The sequence below is a fragment of the Notamacropus eugenii genome, chromosome 3 (assembly GCF_028372415.1).
Source record: "Notamacropus eugenii isolate mMacEug1 chromosome 3, mMacEug1.pri_v2, whole genome shotgun sequence".
Lineage (NCBI taxonomy): Eukaryota > Metazoa > Chordata > Mammalia > Diprotodontia > Macropodidae > Notamacropus > Notamacropus eugenii.
In genome coordinates, this window is record NC_092874.1 from 249,390,229 (window position 1) to 249,409,058 (window position 18,830).

General features: G+C 37.3%; 1 protein-coding gene across 2 annotated transcripts in view; it reads left to right on the forward strand.

The window, feature by feature from the left end:
- LGR5 (leucine rich repeat containing G protein-coupled receptor 5) overlaps positions 1 to 18,830 on the forward strand; it is a 196,891-nt gene that overhangs the window by 170,405 nt on the left and 7,656 nt on the right. For both annotated transcript variants that reach the window (XM_072655379.1, XM_072655380.1), the window contains exons 12-15: positions 9,378 to 9,443; positions 11,205 to 11,276; positions 16,520 to 16,591; positions 17,630 to 17,755. In XM_072655379.1, the coding sequence (XP_072511480.1) occupies positions 9,378 to 9,443; positions 11,205 to 11,276; positions 16,520 to 16,591; positions 17,630 to 17,755 (336 nt within the window). The remainder of the gene's footprint in view (positions 1 to 9,377; positions 9,444 to 11,204; positions 11,277 to 16,519; positions 16,592 to 17,629; positions 17,756 to 18,830) is intronic.

Below are 18,830 nucleotides of genomic sequence, written 5' to 3' on the forward strand. Positions count from 1 at the left end.
CACACCCGGACACCTGTAGCAACGTTACTCATTGATGTTGCTTACGTTAAACCCCATGTTTCACTTTGTTCTCAATAGTACACACTTTACTTCAACTCACTCAGGGATAACCCTGTCAAAATACACCTTCAGCTATGGATGCCTCCCATTTTAATGAGGACAATAAGCATCTGTCCACCTCTTCAGTATCTGATTCAGAGGAGCTGGCTTACACTCTGGTCTCTCCTGAGCCTCACCCTTCACCTTTTATGTCTGCCTCTGTATGGGTATATGGGGTGTTGGGGGAGGACTAGCACCTGTGGTGTGAGGGTCTGCTGAGCCCTTTCCAGAGCTGCTCATCCACCTTTAGTGTCTACCTGTGGCTCCAAGAAGCTGTAACATGTGCAGTGGCCACACCTTGGGAAAACCATCTTGGCAGATAGGCTAAAACAGGTTGAGGGTAACCAAGAGGCCTCAGTCCCTTTGGTGAGTTAGGGCAGTGCTTACCCTAATCACATGAGACTTCCTGTGGCAGACTGGGTGAATGAGAACAGTTTATTCCGACAAAAATGAAGGCAGCTGAAGCAGGTGCCATGGAGCACTTAGAATTTGGTCAGGCTTTGAAGACTCCAAGGTTACCCACTGCATCCTGCGCCATTGACAGTCATCTTGACTTTTGTCTTGCTGCTAGATTTTGATGACCCAGAAAGAGAGAGTGAGGCTGATAATTTTATGCAATTCTGCCTCACTTAAATCCAATTCACACACAAGTCAAGACATCACCCATGATGTCATAAACCCTCTTCAAAAAAAAAATGGATCATGTGACACTGGATAAGTCACTTAATCAATGTCCCAAAGCAATTTTCTAAGGCTGTAAGCATCTACAATGGAAGAAAGTTTCTTCTTCAGGGATTTCCTTCTATCAATGAATTCACCCCACCAAGCACAAGTGATACAAAGATGACATATTCTTGTTCAACAAGATTTTTCATTGAGAAGAATATCAATCAATCACCGATCACTTATTAAGCACTTAATATGTACCAAGCACTGGAAATACAAAGAAAAAGCTGGAAATCTCTTTCTGAAAGAGCTTACCTTCTAATGAGGGAAGCAATATATATATATATGTATATATATATATGTACATATATATATATACATATATATGTATATATATACATATATATGTATATATATAAGTGGATATATACAAAGAAAATGGAAAATAATTTTAGAGGGGAAGGTATTAATACCTGGAAAAATCAGGAGAGGACCACTGTAGAAGGTGGCATTTGAACCAAGAACTGTAAGAGTTTGAGGTAAAAGGAAAAACATTTCAAGCATGGGTGTGTATGTGTGTTCATCCTTTGTTGCCGAAGAAGACCATGCCATCAGAGAAATGATGACATGACTTGCACTTGACGTTGTTTTGAGTGAGGGAGGGCTGTGCAGGTCACCAGCCTCACTTCTCCTCCAGAGCCATCTGAATCCAGTGACCAGATATCCCTCAGGATGACTGGAGATGACCCAGGATGAGGCAATTGGGGTTAAGTGACTTGTCCAAGGTCACACAGCTAGCGAGTGTCAAGGGTCTGAGATGAGATTTGAACTCAGGTCTTCCTGACTCCTGCACTGGTGCTCTATCCACTGCACCACCTAGCTACCCCTCAAGCATGGGTAACAGATAATGCAAAAATCATGGAAATGGAAGATGGATGTGTGTGTGTGTGTGTGTGTGACATCAAGTAGACCAGTGTGGCTAGAATATACAGAGTGCATAGAGGGGAGTAGCATGTAAGAAGACTAGAAAGATAGGAAACCATCAAGTTGTAATGATGCCTAGCAAAAGACTTCATATTTTATCTTGGAGGTACCAGAGAACTTATTGTTGATCAGTCATTTCAGTCAACTCTTCGTGATCCCATTTGGGGTTTTCTTGGCAGAGACACAAGAGTGGTTTGCCATGTCCTTCAGATCATTTTAGGAAACTGAGGCAAACAAATTAAGTGATTTGCCCAAGGTCATACAGCTAGAAAGTATTGGAGGCCAGATTTTACCTCAGGACTTCCTGAGTCCTGGCTCAGCACTCTATCCACTGAGCCACGTAACTCCCCAAGGGAGAAACAGTAGAGAATAAATAGGAATAAATAGAAAAATAAATAGAAATAAATAGGAATTGAGGATGGGGAGATGGGGGAGAAACCTGTAACTAATACAAATCCTTGTTTGGTATTTTAGACCCTAGTTTTTAGTCTGGTAACAGCCAGATGTATTTGCACATTACTACTTTTCCTTCAGGTACTCTAAGGACTGGTCAAACAGGCTTACTTGCTTTTCTCCATGTACATTATTCTAGCTCCCAACTCTGTGCCTTTAGGGAGAACCCTTCATGCCCAGAATGCCCTCCCTCCTCATCTCTTCCTCACAGAATCCCAAATTTCTTCCAACACTTAATTCTAGTGCCTGCTCCTAATCAAAGTGTCTCCCAATCCCATTCCTCCTAGTTGTTCCTTCAACCTGAAATTACTTTGTATTAAGCTTGTATCTATTTTATATTGACTTACCTGCCCCTTAATGGAATGTAACCTCCTTGAGGCAACAAATGTTCTGTTTTTGTCTTATATCCCCAGAATTCTTCACAGCGATTACAGGGATCACAGCAAATAGTGATTAATAAATGCTTGTTGAGTAAATATGTAAATGAAGGATAGGTGTGTTAACATTGTTAAGTTAAAATTATATAGCATCCCTCAATCACCTGGCCATTTTATGCCAAGGAAAACTTAGAGCTAAGCAATAATATGCTTTCCTTGATATATAAACTGGTTGCCACTAATCCACTATCGTATACTTTGAGTTGCATTTTTCCCATAATGGTAATAGATTTGAACTGATATGTCCCCATGGTTTTACCCAGCCCCCTTCAGTGATCAATGCAACACATTTCCATAATGCTTAACCAGGGTAACAGGCGCAGGGTTAGTTGACCATCAAGTGTACCTACCTGGCCTTACCAGACCTGTAAATGTGGGCTCATTAACAACATGATCGAACCAATTGAGGTCACCAACCAAAAATGGTCACAAGAGGGCTGTCATCACTGTCCTGACCAGCCACCACTACAGATGATTGCACCTGTATAGCAAAAATACAAAAAGAAAAGAAAACCCTAGCCATACTTGGTTGACTAGCAAGTTGGAAAAAAGTTAGCACTGCTACTGTCACCATTACCTCCAACATCCCGTGACTGCAGTGTCAGACCACTCTGAAAATGCTCTACGTGATCTGGCCAGTATGTGCATCACCAGATATCAAACACAGATTTCTCACACGTACACCAAATATATCATCCAGTAATGAAGAGACCATTGCAGCATTTGGTGGAAAGAAGAGTTTTCCATTAACAAAATGAAACTTAGCAAGTTAACATGCTTCTTAAGGTCATATTCTATACACAATGTTGTGCTTAGAGGCAGGGAGAATGAGGAAAGCTCTTTAGAAACCCCTCCAAACTGTCTCCAAAGAAGGAAATAAGGATAGATTAGAACCATGTGAATTTAAAAAAATATTTTTCTACCAGAGAGATTTTGTTAAATACACTATTTTCTTTGCAAAACGAAATGCCTGTTGATGTACAGACTTAGTCTACCTGGAATCTGATGAGGTGAGGACTTTGACTAGTTGTTGCTTGTGTAGGAATCAAATAAGAAACACAACTGTGACTTCATTAACACAATAGTCTAATGTCTAATATCTTTAATCTCATTTCAGATGTGGCATAATACAATAATAATACAATAATTAACCAATATGCTGACATTTCCTCTTATAATTATTCCACAACATTGGGTTTGGTATTATTGATGGTAATTATTCTATGTTTCTTTGTGAATATGCCAGGAGTCCCATATTTAAAGCATTAGGTCACTCTGAATATGTTAAGCATTAAAAGCCTTTCTAGTCATTATAATTTTGGCATCAATGACAAATTGCTGGGGTGCCAATCTATTCAAATGATTCTTGGACATATTATAAATATTTCCATGTTCTAAATATGGAAGTAGAGCTAGTAGACAGCACATAACTCTTCAACTATGTTGACTCAGACAAAGTAAAATAAAACACTGAAATAATAATTTGAATAATTCAAGGAAAAAGTAAAAAAAGATTATTGTGGGATTTTGCTTTTGCCAGAATTATCTAACTTGAGAAACAGTGAGACATAGTATATAGACAGTTGGCCTTAGATTAAAGAAGGTTTGGTTCAGATCTTAGCTCTGATATATACTAGCTTTGTGACTCCCAATGAGTTACTTCTCATTGTCATCAAGCAACTCTGTTAAGACAGAAAAAGTGACAGAAAAGATGTCCATCTGTATTAATAGAGAGAGATTCAGCACTGGAAGTTCCCACAGCATGGAAAAAGTCACAGGTGTTATTATCCAAAAATACCCACCATCCAAAAATACCCAACATTACCTATATTATATGCCATCTGATCATATATAATTTGGTCTTTTCCTTCATTCTGTTTGGGCAGACACTGGTTTTGTGTCTTTTATTATTCTCACTCAAAATGATCACTGGACATGCTTCCTTAGAATTAAGTTAAGTAGTTTTTCATTGCAATAAATTGCATACTGTTGATTTGTATACTAGTAAGTCAGCATAGTGTTAGGGGTAACTAGACTTGGGGTCAAGATGATATGGGTTTGAGTACAGCCTCAGACACTTAATCTCTGTGTGACTCAGAGAAAGTCATTTAACCTCTCTATGCCTTATTTATAAAATGAGGGGATGGGTCTCAACAGTCTTTATAGATCCTTCCAGTTCTAAATCTACGTTCCTCTAAGGGATGCTATTTCCTGCCATATCCCTCTTCCCTAAAGCACTGATTAGGGTGTATGAGCGGGCACTCAACAAGAATTTTTGGTCTTCAAGAAAATATTTGACATCTTCAAGCAACATCCAAATAACTCTCCATTGAGGATATTGTGACATCAGGGGATTCTAGCTCAGATATGGGGTGGATGAGAAGATTCTTGGGATCCTTTCCATCCCTAAGGCTCTGTGATTCTGCTTCCAGATGAATCAGTGACAATTTTTTCCTTTACTCTTCATGAAAAAAAGTAATGTCAATCATCAATTTGTTGACAAACTCTTAAAGAATGTTGATCAACCTTTGACAGATTGTTAGATGAAAGTAAACCACCATGATGAAAATAGACAGGACTTTGTGTTCAAGAGAACTCAGTTCTAATCACTACCACTAATTAACTGTAAATTTTGGGAAATCATTTAATTTCTCTGGGCCTCAGCTTCCTCATTGTCAAATTGGAAGGGATTAAATGATCTCCAAGGTCTTTTCCAGCTTTAAAATTCTGATTTAATGACTCCAGGATAACATTCTTGATAAAATTCCAAGGAGGCTGTGTGTATATATGTATGTGTGTATGTGTATATAATACGCACATACACATATGAACATGTATATATATATACACATATATATTTATCAGATGTATGAAGATCAAGAACAGCTGGGTGGCTCAGTGGATTGAGCTCTGGGCCTAAAATCAGGAAAACTTGAGTTCAAATCTGACCTTAGACACTTACTAGCTGTGTGACCCTGGGCAAGTCACATAACCCCATTTGTCTTAGTTTAGTCATCAGTAAAACGACCTGGAGAAAGAAACGGCAAACTCTACCATGGAGAGTTAGACACAACTAAAATGACTAAATAACAAATGAGGATCGAATGAGATAGCATAGGTAAAGTGCTTTACAAGTCTTAAAGCACTATGTATGCTAGCTATCAGTATTATATTTATTGCTATCATAATTATCCCATTTTATACTCACAACACCTCTGGGAGGCAAGTGTTGTTACAGAGAGATATACAGATACAGACATACATATGTACATATATTTTATATGTAATGCACATGTGTGTGTTTATATAATGTATATATGTATATGCATCTATGTGTATGTGTATATGTGTAAATATGTGTGTGTATTCCAGTCCATTATATATAATCCAACCTCCAGTCCAGAGTTCTTCCCACTACACTTGGAAAATAGGTTACAAGAAAAGATGAAAGAAATTTTTCCCTTTGGCAGAGCAAGATACCAGGAAGTTGCTCCCGTAGAGAATTTTCAGTGTCTCTGTCTTCTTTGACCTTACCTTCTTTGGGAAAAGAATTGTATGTGGCAATATGAGGAGCAGATGGCCATAAAATCCATGCTTAATATGGTCTAAACCTTTCTGTGGCAAAAGACACATAAAAAAGGCTTCATCATTATGTAGCCCATTAAGGTGTGTGAACTAAGGATCCAAATGAATGAAACAGCAGTTCATAAAACAGCTCAGGCATTATTCCAGTTTTAGAAAAAAAATAGGTCTGGTTTCAATCGATGTATATGCAATGTCAGTCAAAAGTGTTGTGAAAAAGTTATAAAATTTGGGAATACAAAAGACTGAATAAAATGGGCCAGCTACTAGTTCCCCTACACATGATATTCCATTTCCTACCTCCATATATATATGCTATCATCATGTCTGGAATGCACTTTCTCCTTAGCTGTTTCATTGTAAAGCTTTAACCTTTGCTAACCTCCCTAATTGTTAGTGATCACTAATTTTGAAATTCATATATATATATACATATATATGTATATATATGTATATTCTTCATATTTACATATCTGTATACATATTATATCTTTCCAAAAATAATGAGCTGATATTTCTATATGCTTACAAAGACAAAGATATATATGTGTATATACATGCATACATATGTAGCACATACATATATTCATACATAGCAACTAGGTGGCCCAGTTGATAGAATGTTAGACTGGGAGTCAGGAAGACCTGAGTTCAAATTTGGTCTCAAACGCTTATAAACTGTGTGACCCTGGGCAAGTCACTTAATTGATGTCTGCCTCAGTTTGTTCATCTGTAAAATGGGTACAATAGTAACAAGGCTACAAGGATCAAATGAGATTAGTAAAGTGGCAAACCTTAAAATACTATATAAGTACTAGCTAGCTATCTTTATTATTATTATTACAAGTTTCTTATTTTATACTCACAACTTGGGGAGACAAGAATTATTATTACTATCACCATTTTACAGACAAGGAAACTGAGGCAGATAGAAGTGATATGACTTGCTTAGGTTCCTGAGGCAGAATTTTAAACTCAGTTATTCCTACCTCTAAGTTCAGCATTCAATTTGCTACAGCACATAGCTTGCCTCTAGAATATGGTCCTGCGGGGCAGAGGCTATTTACTTTTTGTCTTTTGCACCCCCAACTCCCCACATGGTATTAAGCCTGTAGTAAGCACTTATGATTTTATTGAATTGAATCAAGCATGTAGAATTATGTCTAAGCTAGAAAAGTTGGTGCAGAACTCTCCTGGGAATATCACATCACTATGTAAAGTCAGCTCTCAAATTAAAATCCACCAGGAGAAAATCCATGGGGTATCACTCTATGTCACAGATTACAGTTCTTGTATAGGTTCAGAGTTGTTTCTTAATGGTCCATTGGACAACTTGCAATCTACTCATTTTTTTTAAAAAATGAAACAGAAAGCTTATAATACGCTGTATTGCACAATAAAAGAGCGTCAATAAGAGGGCTTGTGATTGACAAAGAGGGAGAAGTTTTACAGATCTAGACAGGAATACAAAAAAAAAAAAAGACCTAAATTCAAACTATGACTCTGTTACTTTCATTGTTGTTGTAAATGTCATGGCCAAGTCATTTAATTTTCCTGGGCATCAGTTTCCTTATCTGTAAAGTGGTATGTAAGCCTGGCCCCAGGGCGTGAAATTCTCCCCCTCCTCATGCCCACCTCTTAGGATCTCTGGCTTCCTTCAAGATTCAGCTCACATGTCACCTTCAGAAAGTTTGATCCCTGTCTGCTAGAACGTTCCCCCTTGAAGGTGAGCCTCCATCTACTCCCTAGACATCTTTTATCTACCTGATTATTTATATTTTGTCTCCCCAACTAGACACTGGGGATGGAGGCTCACCTCCATCTATTCTGTATATATATTTTACATGTACCTAATTGTTCATATGTTGTTTTCCCAAGTAGACTTTAAGCTCCTGGCCCTTTTTTGCTTTCCCCAGAGCTTAGCTTGGTATGTAGTAAGTGCCTAACAAATACTTATAAATTCAAAGTTAGAGTAGATAACAACTAAGATCTCTTCTAATTCTAAATCTATTATTCTATTAACTAGCTCACTGGGTTGTAGGGCTATTGATTTTTTTATTTTGTTTAATTTAGTCAATTCATAGTTTGGGAAAAAACTATCATTTGGGTTTCATTTGGAGTTCAGAAAATTGAGGTGATTTTTTTCTAGTTTCTGTTTCATAGTTCAGTTTGGGTTAAAAATCTCTGGACTATTAGTTCATGTTTGCAAGTCAGGTACACTTGACTCATCTACATGTAATGAAATACACTCTGTTCTTTTCTAAATTCCATTTATTTCAACAAACTAAATATGAAATAAAATGATAGAATTACAAGTATAAAAAAATTTTAGTGACCTCTTTTTAAATAAACATGAAATTTTCAGTTATGTAAAGGCTATCTAGTTTTAAGAATAAGAATCAGGCATGAAAATGTGAACTAATTAATTGATAAGATTTTTAAAAAGACAATTTTATATCAATATTACTTCTCTCTCTCTTTCTCTCTCTCTCTCTCTCTCTCTCTCTCTCTCTCTCTCTCTCTCTCTCTCTCTCTCTCTCTTCTCTCTCTTTCTCCCTCTTTCTCTTTCTTTCTCCCCGCCTCCCCTAAGGTTTCTGCAAATTACCATGGCTTGTTTTTGATTAGTTGCATTATGTTATAAATAACTCCAGATGTTTCTGTTATTCTGTAATCTGCTGAGTTTTAGCTAAAGTCTTTCTAGAGGTTTCCCCCACCCACTCCCAGTAATGATTGATTTCAGTTAGTGCTATGTTATTGGTTAGGGTTTTTTAATTGATTTTTAACCCAATAACTATTCCTTTCAGTTAGAGATATTGCAAGTCCTGGGGTCAGATGCAATATTGTTTATTTAACAAGACTCATTTCAGTAAAGTAATAGCTACAAAGTTTGAGGTTGTCACTGACAAAATATAAATAGACTCATTAAGCAAATTATTTAAATTGATTAAAGAAATACAATATCTACATTTCAGTAAACAGGCAAAATCTACAATTTAATCCAATAATGCCCATAAATGTATTATTGTATAATTCTTGTGGAAAATCCAGAGTCTACCTTTTAAAAATTTCATCTTGAAGAAGAAATGAAACTGAAATCTGTTTTGTTTCAAGTAATAAGTAACAGATATTTTCCTTTCTGATACCTCTGTTTTTCAGGGATCTATCTTACAACCTGATAAAAGATTTACCCTGTTTCTCTGTTTGCCAAAAACTTCAGAAAATGTAAGTGTACCAAAAAGCTTCTCTAAATCATCTCTAAACAAAAAAAAATTAATTTCACAATGTGTTCTCTCTTACACAGACATTACACACACTCACATATACATCCATCTGTTGATTCACTTCAAAGACATTTCCTACTTACTTTCCTGATTTATAAATAGTTAAGCTATAAAGATGACTGGGGGCTTTTTAATAGATTTTTTGAAGGGAAGCAATCAGGGTTAAGTGACTTGCCCAGGGTGTGAGGTCAGATTTGAACTCAGGTCCTCCTAACTCTAGAGCCAGTGCTCTAACCACTTGATTTTTTTTTTTTAAAACAAACCTGGGGTTTCATTAGTATAGGGAATTTTCTGAATAAAAAATTTACTCTACCAAGGCAGGTAGGCACCTTCTTTGTAATTAAAAGGCTTAGAGAGTTGCCCAAAGTACTAAGAGGCACTAAATCTCTCAAAATCTTACCTGGGATTACACAGTCAGTATCTGTCAGAGGTGAGACTTGAACCCACGCCTTCTTTCTTCCAAGGACACCACCATCTAATCCATCCAATAATCATAGTTAATATGTATATATTGCTTTAAGGCATGTGATGTACTTTCCATCTATCATCTCTTTAGATGCTGCTACTTTACCTCTGTTTTGTTGTTGGTAAAACTAAGGTAAAAAGACTTAGACACTCAACTAGTGTCCAGGCAGTATCTGAGGCCAGATTTCTCCTACTGCTGAATCTAACACTCTTCCCGCTTTGATGCTATGCCAACCTCCAAATATATCTCACCCTAAAAGAGTTGCCTAGTATTGGGAGTAAAGAAGAAGGGCATTCTGATTTCAATGATATTACTATTGCTTGATTTTTTTCTTTTTTTAGAACTTCAAGAAAACGAGTCATAACCTATGATCCTACCTGGTCTTTAGTACTAAAAACAATATTACCCAACTTAATCTTAACCTTATTCAACAGATTTGGATCCATATTCAACAGATTACATTTTCAAAAAATCAATTCCTTCTTCCAAAAATAAAAGAGTTAACATTAAGGGTATATGAGTGTGTGTTATGTTGTGTGTATGTGGGTGCCCACATGTGTGTATACACACATATGTATGTGTGCATTTTGTGTAAATACACATATATTCTAAACTGCCCTAGGCTTAAAGGAATCTTCACAGTGGTAGTTGCCAAAATGTTTGCAGCCATGGTTGCATCAATGGAATAAGTGTATTATCTGCTTAAGTAACTCTTTCAAAAGTAGTGACGATATTGATGCCATGGAAGACACATTGGACTCAGATTTAGACTATGTTGCTTGACCATGGGCAAATCACTTGGACTCAGTTCGGTCATCTGTAAAATGAAGATAATAGTCACTATGCCTATCTCATAGAATTGTTAGAAATGCCTTGTAAACCTTAAAGAATTCTTTAAATGTGAGTTGAAAGGAAGAGTGCTTTAGAGAACTGACTAGAATCAAGGAGACCCACTTCTGACACATAATGCATGGATGACCCTGCATGACCAGAGGTGGGGAACTTTTCAGTGTCCTAAGCAACTCTCTAACGCTAGAAGTTGAGAAGAAAGTATTGACTTGTATTGGTAGAGGAAATTCCTCGTAGAGAGCTCCCAGCTCTCTGTTCATTTAAAAAAAATCCATCGCAGAACCTTATAATCACGCTTCACATATATTTCTTAGAATCAAAATTGTTTAAAAGTTCTTTGATGTTTGTAATCTTTAAAATGAATAAGACGTTCAACTGTCATTTCAGCATCCTGCGTCATAATGAAATCTATGAAATTAAGGCAGATACTTTTCGTCAACTGATTATGCTTCGTTCACTGTGAGTATGGCCAAGAGGCTCCCTCCCTCACCCACAATGGTTTCAGCTTTTTTTCAGCAACTTCCCCCCAAAAAATTAGTGGATTTCTTTTCATATTACACTCATTTCTTTTTATATTATGCTCTCATTGTTGGACTCCCTAGCATATATTTGCCAAAGAAAAATAAAATATCTTTTTTATCCTGCTGATAATTTCCAGTAATAAATTTGAAACTGTGAATTTGCAACCACAATATCTAATAGCCTAAAGAAGTTAAACATTAATAAACAAGAAAAAAGCAAAGCTGTTCAGTCATCTGCAGTATCTGTTTATTATGTAGTTGGTAATTGGTGGTGATCGGTCAATATGAGCAACAGCAGGGATGAAATGGGTTGTAAAGGTCCTTCCAGAATTTTCTGCCAACTTGTCTCAGCTCCCCAGCTCCCGTGTCCTACTAGAGAATATTTCCGTAACTCAGTCAACTAATAACTGTAATTGCATTATGCCTGGGTTGTTGTTTTTCTGGTTTTTGCCAAAGCCGCAAAAGCCTTCATATATTTAAAAAGCTGCCTTTAATCATAAGAGCTTACATTTACACAGTGTTTTGTAGATTACGATAACCCTTTGAGGCAGATACCATGAGTGTTGCTGTCTATATTTTATGGATGAGGAAAACAAGTCTCAAAGAATTTAAGGGATTTGTCCAAGATTGCATGGCTAGAAAAAGACAGAGCCAATATTAAAACCTAGGGGTTCTCCTTTCAAAGCCAGAATTCTTTCCACTATGCCATGCTGCCTGTTTTTAAATAACTTCTAATATTCTTTGCAACACAAGATGCAAAATTCTCTTAGGTCAGGGGAGGTGGTAGAGAGCAAAACATCTTTATTAATTTTTAAGTTTAATTTTAGACAAAGACAGAAAATGAAGGATAAGTGTAAAGTGATTTTTTAAAAGCCTGACTTTTTAACAAACATCATCAGAATAAGTTTTGTCATGTTTGAAGTGGCACTTGAGATGCCAAATTGTTTTTTCCAATGAGCTCAAAATGTCTGGACTTAGATTTTTTGAATTGCTTTCAAGGAGTCACCTCCCTCCACTTCTTTGTAGAGTTGGAGGAATATAGATATGGAACTTTGCAAATAATGTCAGATTTCATCAATAGGTGGCTTAGTTTTGCTTAATTTTTTCTTGCTCTTTTTTTATTCTTTGCCACTTAAGGGATGGCTTGGAAAAAGTGAGGAGGAATACCTTAAGAAATATAGGTGATATAAAAGCCAAAGATATCAATAATTTTTTCCAAAGAGCTGCCTTTATGAGCTACAAAGCTATTCACATCCTTAGACTCAGTGATTTTCCTATTAGGGCATAGAAGGGTGATGGGGAGAAAGACCTGTCCATACCAAAATATACTTAAAGTTACTACAACATTTATATAATATATGACAATGTAATATAGCACTACTCATAATAGCAAAAAGTTGGAAACAACCCAGGTATACAACAACTGGAAAATAACTAAACAAATTTTTGTGCACATAATATCTATATATGTGTTAGTATATATACATATATGGACAGATAGACATAGATAGATAGATAGATAGACGGATGGACAGATGGATGGCTGGATGGATGGATATACACACCATGAATTCTGTCTTCCATATGAGACTGGGCAGGTGCAAGACATTGCAAGGACTAAAGACTATCACCCAAAAAAGTGAAAATAGTGTATCTTAACAGCCTAGGCAAAAACTGGCTACTGATGTGAGAGTCATTTATGAATCAAATGTCTTTGCAGTTAAACTTTAATATGTTGAAGAAAAGAGCAAAATCAACACCAAGAAACACGAGAAATAGAAGTAGGTTTGTCATGAAGTGAGAACAGGCGTAACAGAGGGTGGATAGCCTGAGTGTAACATTGGGACCCATGGTATACCAAGAAATCTAGAGGAGGACTCCCAGCATGTTGAGTGGAGTCCCTGTGGAGGGTTTATAGAAGGATAGAAATAAAGAGAGGATTTCCAGTTCCCCATAGGTAAGATGAGAAGATAGTAATAAGAAGATAAGAAGTCTTGCAGATTCTAGTAGAGTAGAAGGCAACAAGCATGCTCCCAGAGATGGAGAGCATGTACCTGGCTAAATCTGAAAAGGCTCATGCCCATCTTGGATGTAGAGTGACGAATTTTTCAGCCACAGAACTCAGGAAAACCTCTCCTGCATGATCTCTTAGGCAAAAAGACCAAGAAGTAATTCTCAAAAAGACCTTTTAGAGAGGGGTACAATTGTTGCGATCTGCTTCGGTAATGAAATTCATTGAATACTGATGAAATCACAGGTAAATATAAAGAATACAAGAAATGTGGGATGACATATGAGTGATATGATGTTTTTTTTAAAAAAGAACCAAAATAACAGTAAGCATGCTAATCATGACAATGTTGAAATATTCTCTTTTTGGGGGGTTCAGACTTGTGATTTCTGTAAAACCTCCACTTGCCTAGAGGGTTAAGAGGTTAAGTGACTTGCTCAGGGCTACATAGTATGAGTTACAAGTACGAATTGAAAGTAGGTCTTTTGAACTTCAATACAAATTATCTATTATTAATTCTCTCTGGGGGTCCTGAACTGTGATTTCTGTGACATAGGGAACTATTGGCATATTTCCCAATAAGAAAACTCTCTCTTGTCTAAGACATGAAAAGATTAAATGAAATTCTCACACAGTCAGTATAAACCTTTGACCTCTAGGATAAACCATAAAATCCTCAGTCTATCATGTATTTAAAGCTTTCCACAATCTGGCTCCCACCTCTCTCTGCAATTATTCCCTATTTCTCTCTTGTACAAACTCTCCATCACAATCACATTGACATACTGGTTTTTCCATTCCTCATGGATAACATTTCATTTCCCATCTCTTTATTTTAAATAGGCTATCTCCCATGTTTGATGAAACAATACACATTCTGGGCACAGGGGGCCTGGCGGTCTCACCCTTTCCCTTTCCCCACTAAGGGCCCCCTAGCTCTGAACCCATACATGGGGGTTGGGAGGGTGGGAAAGGCTGATCTGTAGAGAGAATGAAGCTCTTTTTTCAAACTCTTCTGAATTTGGTTGCTGCTGTTGCTTTTAACACCTACCTGAGTCCCAGCGAGACTCACTTAAAGCTTAAGTTAGTTCAGGTCTGTTGTTTATCCTTAATTCTCTAAGAGGATCGATGCTATCAGGAGGAGGACGTCTTGACTTGTAAGTAAGTTGGATTTAAATGAGGCAGGTTAAGGTCTAAAGTCTCCCTAGAAGAGCAGAAAGAGGAGATCAGAAAACTACTCCACATACAGTACGGAGCTTGACTTATTTATTTCGTCCACTCAAAAGAAATGTGTCAGCTACAACAGACTCATAAGTAGACATTAGCCAGAAACCTAAACATAAAGTGTAATATAACTACTGTTATACTCTCCCCAGGGAGGGGGGAGTTATATTTAAAACACCAAACATGAGATATTTTGTGAGTCTGCTGAATGGGCCTTTCCCTTTCTCTTCAGCTCTATGGACCACCTCCAACAAGGTCCATGTCTTGGTACAGGCAAGGCCAGGATTTGGGGCTCCTTGTGTGACTGGTAGTTTTCTTCCCCAAGGAGGTTATAGTTGCAAGACACTCCTCCTGCTGCCAGTCAGCTCCAACTAAGGGACCCAGAATCTTGCAGCCCTTCCAATTTGTCTGTCTCAAAATTGCTGTTCATTCGACTTTGTTCACAGAAGGAACACAAAACAAAGAAGTGGCCCAGGCTAAGGCTAACCTAGGCAAGACCTGTACTTGATGCCATATGCTCAAAGTTTGTGATATCTGTCAAAGATGGGACATGGTACCCTTCCCATTCCTCATGAAGGGAGATGCAGAGAAAGACAGAAAGATGAGACAGAGAGGCAGACAGAGAGAAAGAGAGGCAAAGACTTAGAGAAACAGAGACAGACAGAGGGAGAAGAGACAAAGGAGAGGGAGAGACAGAGAGATGAGACAGAAAAACAGAGAGAAAGCAATATATGTATACATAGAGAGAGAGAAGAGAGAGGGAGAGCCAGAGACTTAGAGAAAGAGAGAGGAGAGAGACAGAAAGAAGAGAGGATGGGGGAGATATGTGTGTATATATATATATATATATATATATATATATAGAGAGAGAGAGAGAGAGAGAGAGAGAGAGAGAGAGAGAGAGAGAGAGAGAGAGAGAGAGAGAGAGAGAGAGAGAGAGAGAGAAACTTGCAACATGGTCTAGAAATGGAGGAAGAGTGAAAGAAGGCAGTCATTCCTTTTATAAAGTATATTGAGTGAGAGGCTCATCCTGGTTCAGTGGCCCAGCACTACTTGGATATGGAAAGATAGGGGGACATAGCAAAGAGACACACCAAGGGACCATGTGCAATGCCAAATCTTTTGTCACTGAACCAGCACCTAAGGCCCATTGGAAAGAACCAAGACATGTCACCAGTGTGACTGAAGCGGAATGGGTTTCTCTGATTAATCCCGTTACACTAGAATGCATTCACTCCTTACCTCCACCTCTGAGAATCTCTAGGTTCTTTCAAAGTACAACTCAACAGCCATTCAGTTACTAACAATCTCTCCTTCATGAAATCGCATTTATTTATTTAATCTGTGTATATGCTGTACTTCAATATTGAACATAAACTCCCTCTTTCATTTTTGTCTGTATCCCCAATGCTTGGCATAATGCCCTGATTTGGGGAAGGGTAAAGGGACAGACCTGCAATTTCATTAATAAAGGTAACTCCCAGTAAGAAAATTCCATCTACCAATGTAAATATGAACCTGATTTGAAGTTTTTGGTATTAGAAAGTTGGTCAAGAAGTTAAATGATTTGCCCAGGCCACAACAAAACCACGTGGGTCAGTGTCTTCAAACTACATCTGTCTGACTTCAGAACCTGACTTGTCTACCCACTTGACACTACTTCTCACTTGCACATAAGTGTTTAACAAGTTTAATAAATGTTGAATTGAGTTAAATTCTTGTAACCTTTGCTGTCTCCTTCTAGTCACTAATTTGCTGAACTCTTTACGATAAAAAAAATCAAAACTACACGAGTGAAAATCAATCAATCAATCAACAGTTATTAACCACCTACGATGTGCCAGGCACTGCGCTCAGGTGTAATTTCACACATTCATTCTGGATTTGTTTTAAAGCTTAAATAGTGAAAAGAGTTTACATAATTTTCCTACTCACTTTTTTTCTAGGGATCTAGCTTGGAACAAAATTGTCACTATTCACTCCAATGCTTTCTCCTCTTTGCCTTCTCTGATAAAGCTGTAAGTATTTTATTTCATTTTTCTTCTGTTGCATAGATTGTGGTAATTTGGGACCCTCTAGTCAGTAAAAAATTCCAGTTGTTCCAATGGCAGCTGTAACTTGTATTTCATGCAATTCAATAAGCAGGGTGAACCACAATATCTTGTCATTTCTTTCCACACTTTGCTTTAACCATCCCTCTCTCCTACTAGGGCCCTCAAAGGACACATCAGATCTTTGAAAGGACCCTTAAAGAATGCTAAGTAATAAGGACAGTTTTTCAAAACAATCTCAAAACTCAAAATTGGTGGAATGAAATGAAATTAACATCCTGTTCATTTCTGAAGTCCTTTAATTCTATTATGTGTTATTGAGTGGAAAAGAAAAAATTCTTACCTTCACTCCATTTTTTCCTCATTTTTTTTTCTTCACAACCCCCCACCTATCCTTCAGTCTCTCTTGCATCTTTGCAAGTAGGGATCAGTGCATTCTTTGCATTTGTATAACCAACACCTAACAGTACCAGGCTTGTAGATGGCACTTGACAAACATTTGTTGACTGACTTCTTTCCTATCTCCTTTTCTCTCCCCCTATCATCTGATACAAGGGAAGGATTTATCAGTCAGGAAGGCAGAGCAACAATTCCATGTCCTCCTCCCCATCCCCATCACCAATCACCATCACAGTCCTGGGCAGGACCAGTCTCCAACTTAAACATACAAATTCCCACCACCTTGTCTATACTTACAAGGCAAAAGAAAATGAATATAGAACTTGCTCTTTGGGTGGAAATGAGACTGTTTTCTTTTGCAACTGCAATTTTAAGTGGAAAGGTCATTGGGAACGAAAGCCCAAATGGCTATATTTACTGCTGTATACATTAAAGTATGTGGGCATAATATATAAAAAGATTCCTCAAACAGTTTCCAATTAAATGGGGCCCTACTTGGGAGAGTTTTTATTGAGGAGTATAATAATCTTTAAGCTGTTTTTTTAACATAAAACGTTCTATGCAAGTAGAGACAAAAAAAACTAATTTTTGTTTGATGTTATGCAGGGATCTATCATCCAACCTTCTGTCGTCTTTTCCTGTGACTGGGTTACATGGTTTAACTCACTTGAAATTAACAGGAAATCATGCCTTGCAGAGTCTGATATCATCTGAAAACTTTCCAGAACTCAAGTGAGTTTGTCATTAAAACTAATAAGATTCATTTGTGTTCACGTAAAATAATAGACATATAAGAGCAGTTCTCAAAATTCATGAGGTCGTGGAATCTTTCAGAAAAGTATTTTATATCCTGAGTAGGGTTCTGGGAAAGAAAAGGAAGATGATAGAGCATCTTCCTATAGATCTTATAGAACCCAAAGGTCTCCATGAAATTCACTTTGAAAACCATCAATTAAAGCTAGAACATATAATTAAAGAATAGTCACTTCATAAATTTGGGAGCAAACATTTAGAATTGTTCAATTCAGTTAGATTTTCTTTTGCAAAGGGGGTTGGGGTGGCAAGCAATACCCATGATTTCATCAGTGTGAAGAGATTCTTTCTGCTGATTCTGACGAGTGGCTCATCTCTAGTTTAAGTTGTAGAGATTTTCCTGAAACACTGAGAAATTAAATGACTTGCCTATGAACACATAGGTTATATGTGCCAAAGGCAGAACTTTAACCAAAGATCATTCTGACTCCAAGGCCTTTCTTCCCATAATATTCCTTCTACCCATTGTACCAAGCTTGCCTATCTCTGTTATGGACTTCTAAAAATTATATAATAAATTTAAACCTGAATGAAAAAGGAATGCTCTTTGAAATGTTGCATACTAAATGATAATGACAAACCTCCCTGAGAGTGCTTTATTTTATTAATGTTTTTGGTGGAGTGGGGGAGATAATCAGGGTTAAATTGCTCAAGGTCACACAGCTAGTAAGTGCCTGAAGTTGGATTTGAACTCAGGTCCTCCTGACTTCAGAGCTGGTGCTCTCTCTGCTGCACACCTAGAGGCCCCCTGAGAGTGCTTTAAGGGGGAAAAAAAAAAGACTCATTACAATTATTCCTTCCACATCATGCCACAGCAATGTTGGAAATCCCTATAAAATATTTTGGTCTTCCCTTTGTACCAGAGAAGGTCTGAATTTTTTTCCTTTTTTATGGGGTGTTTACAGCACCTTACCATAAAATTTGGGTGCTACTATACAATTCTAGGCATATATTATATGCATTTTTCTATGTCATCTGCTGGCCTTTGTGTGTC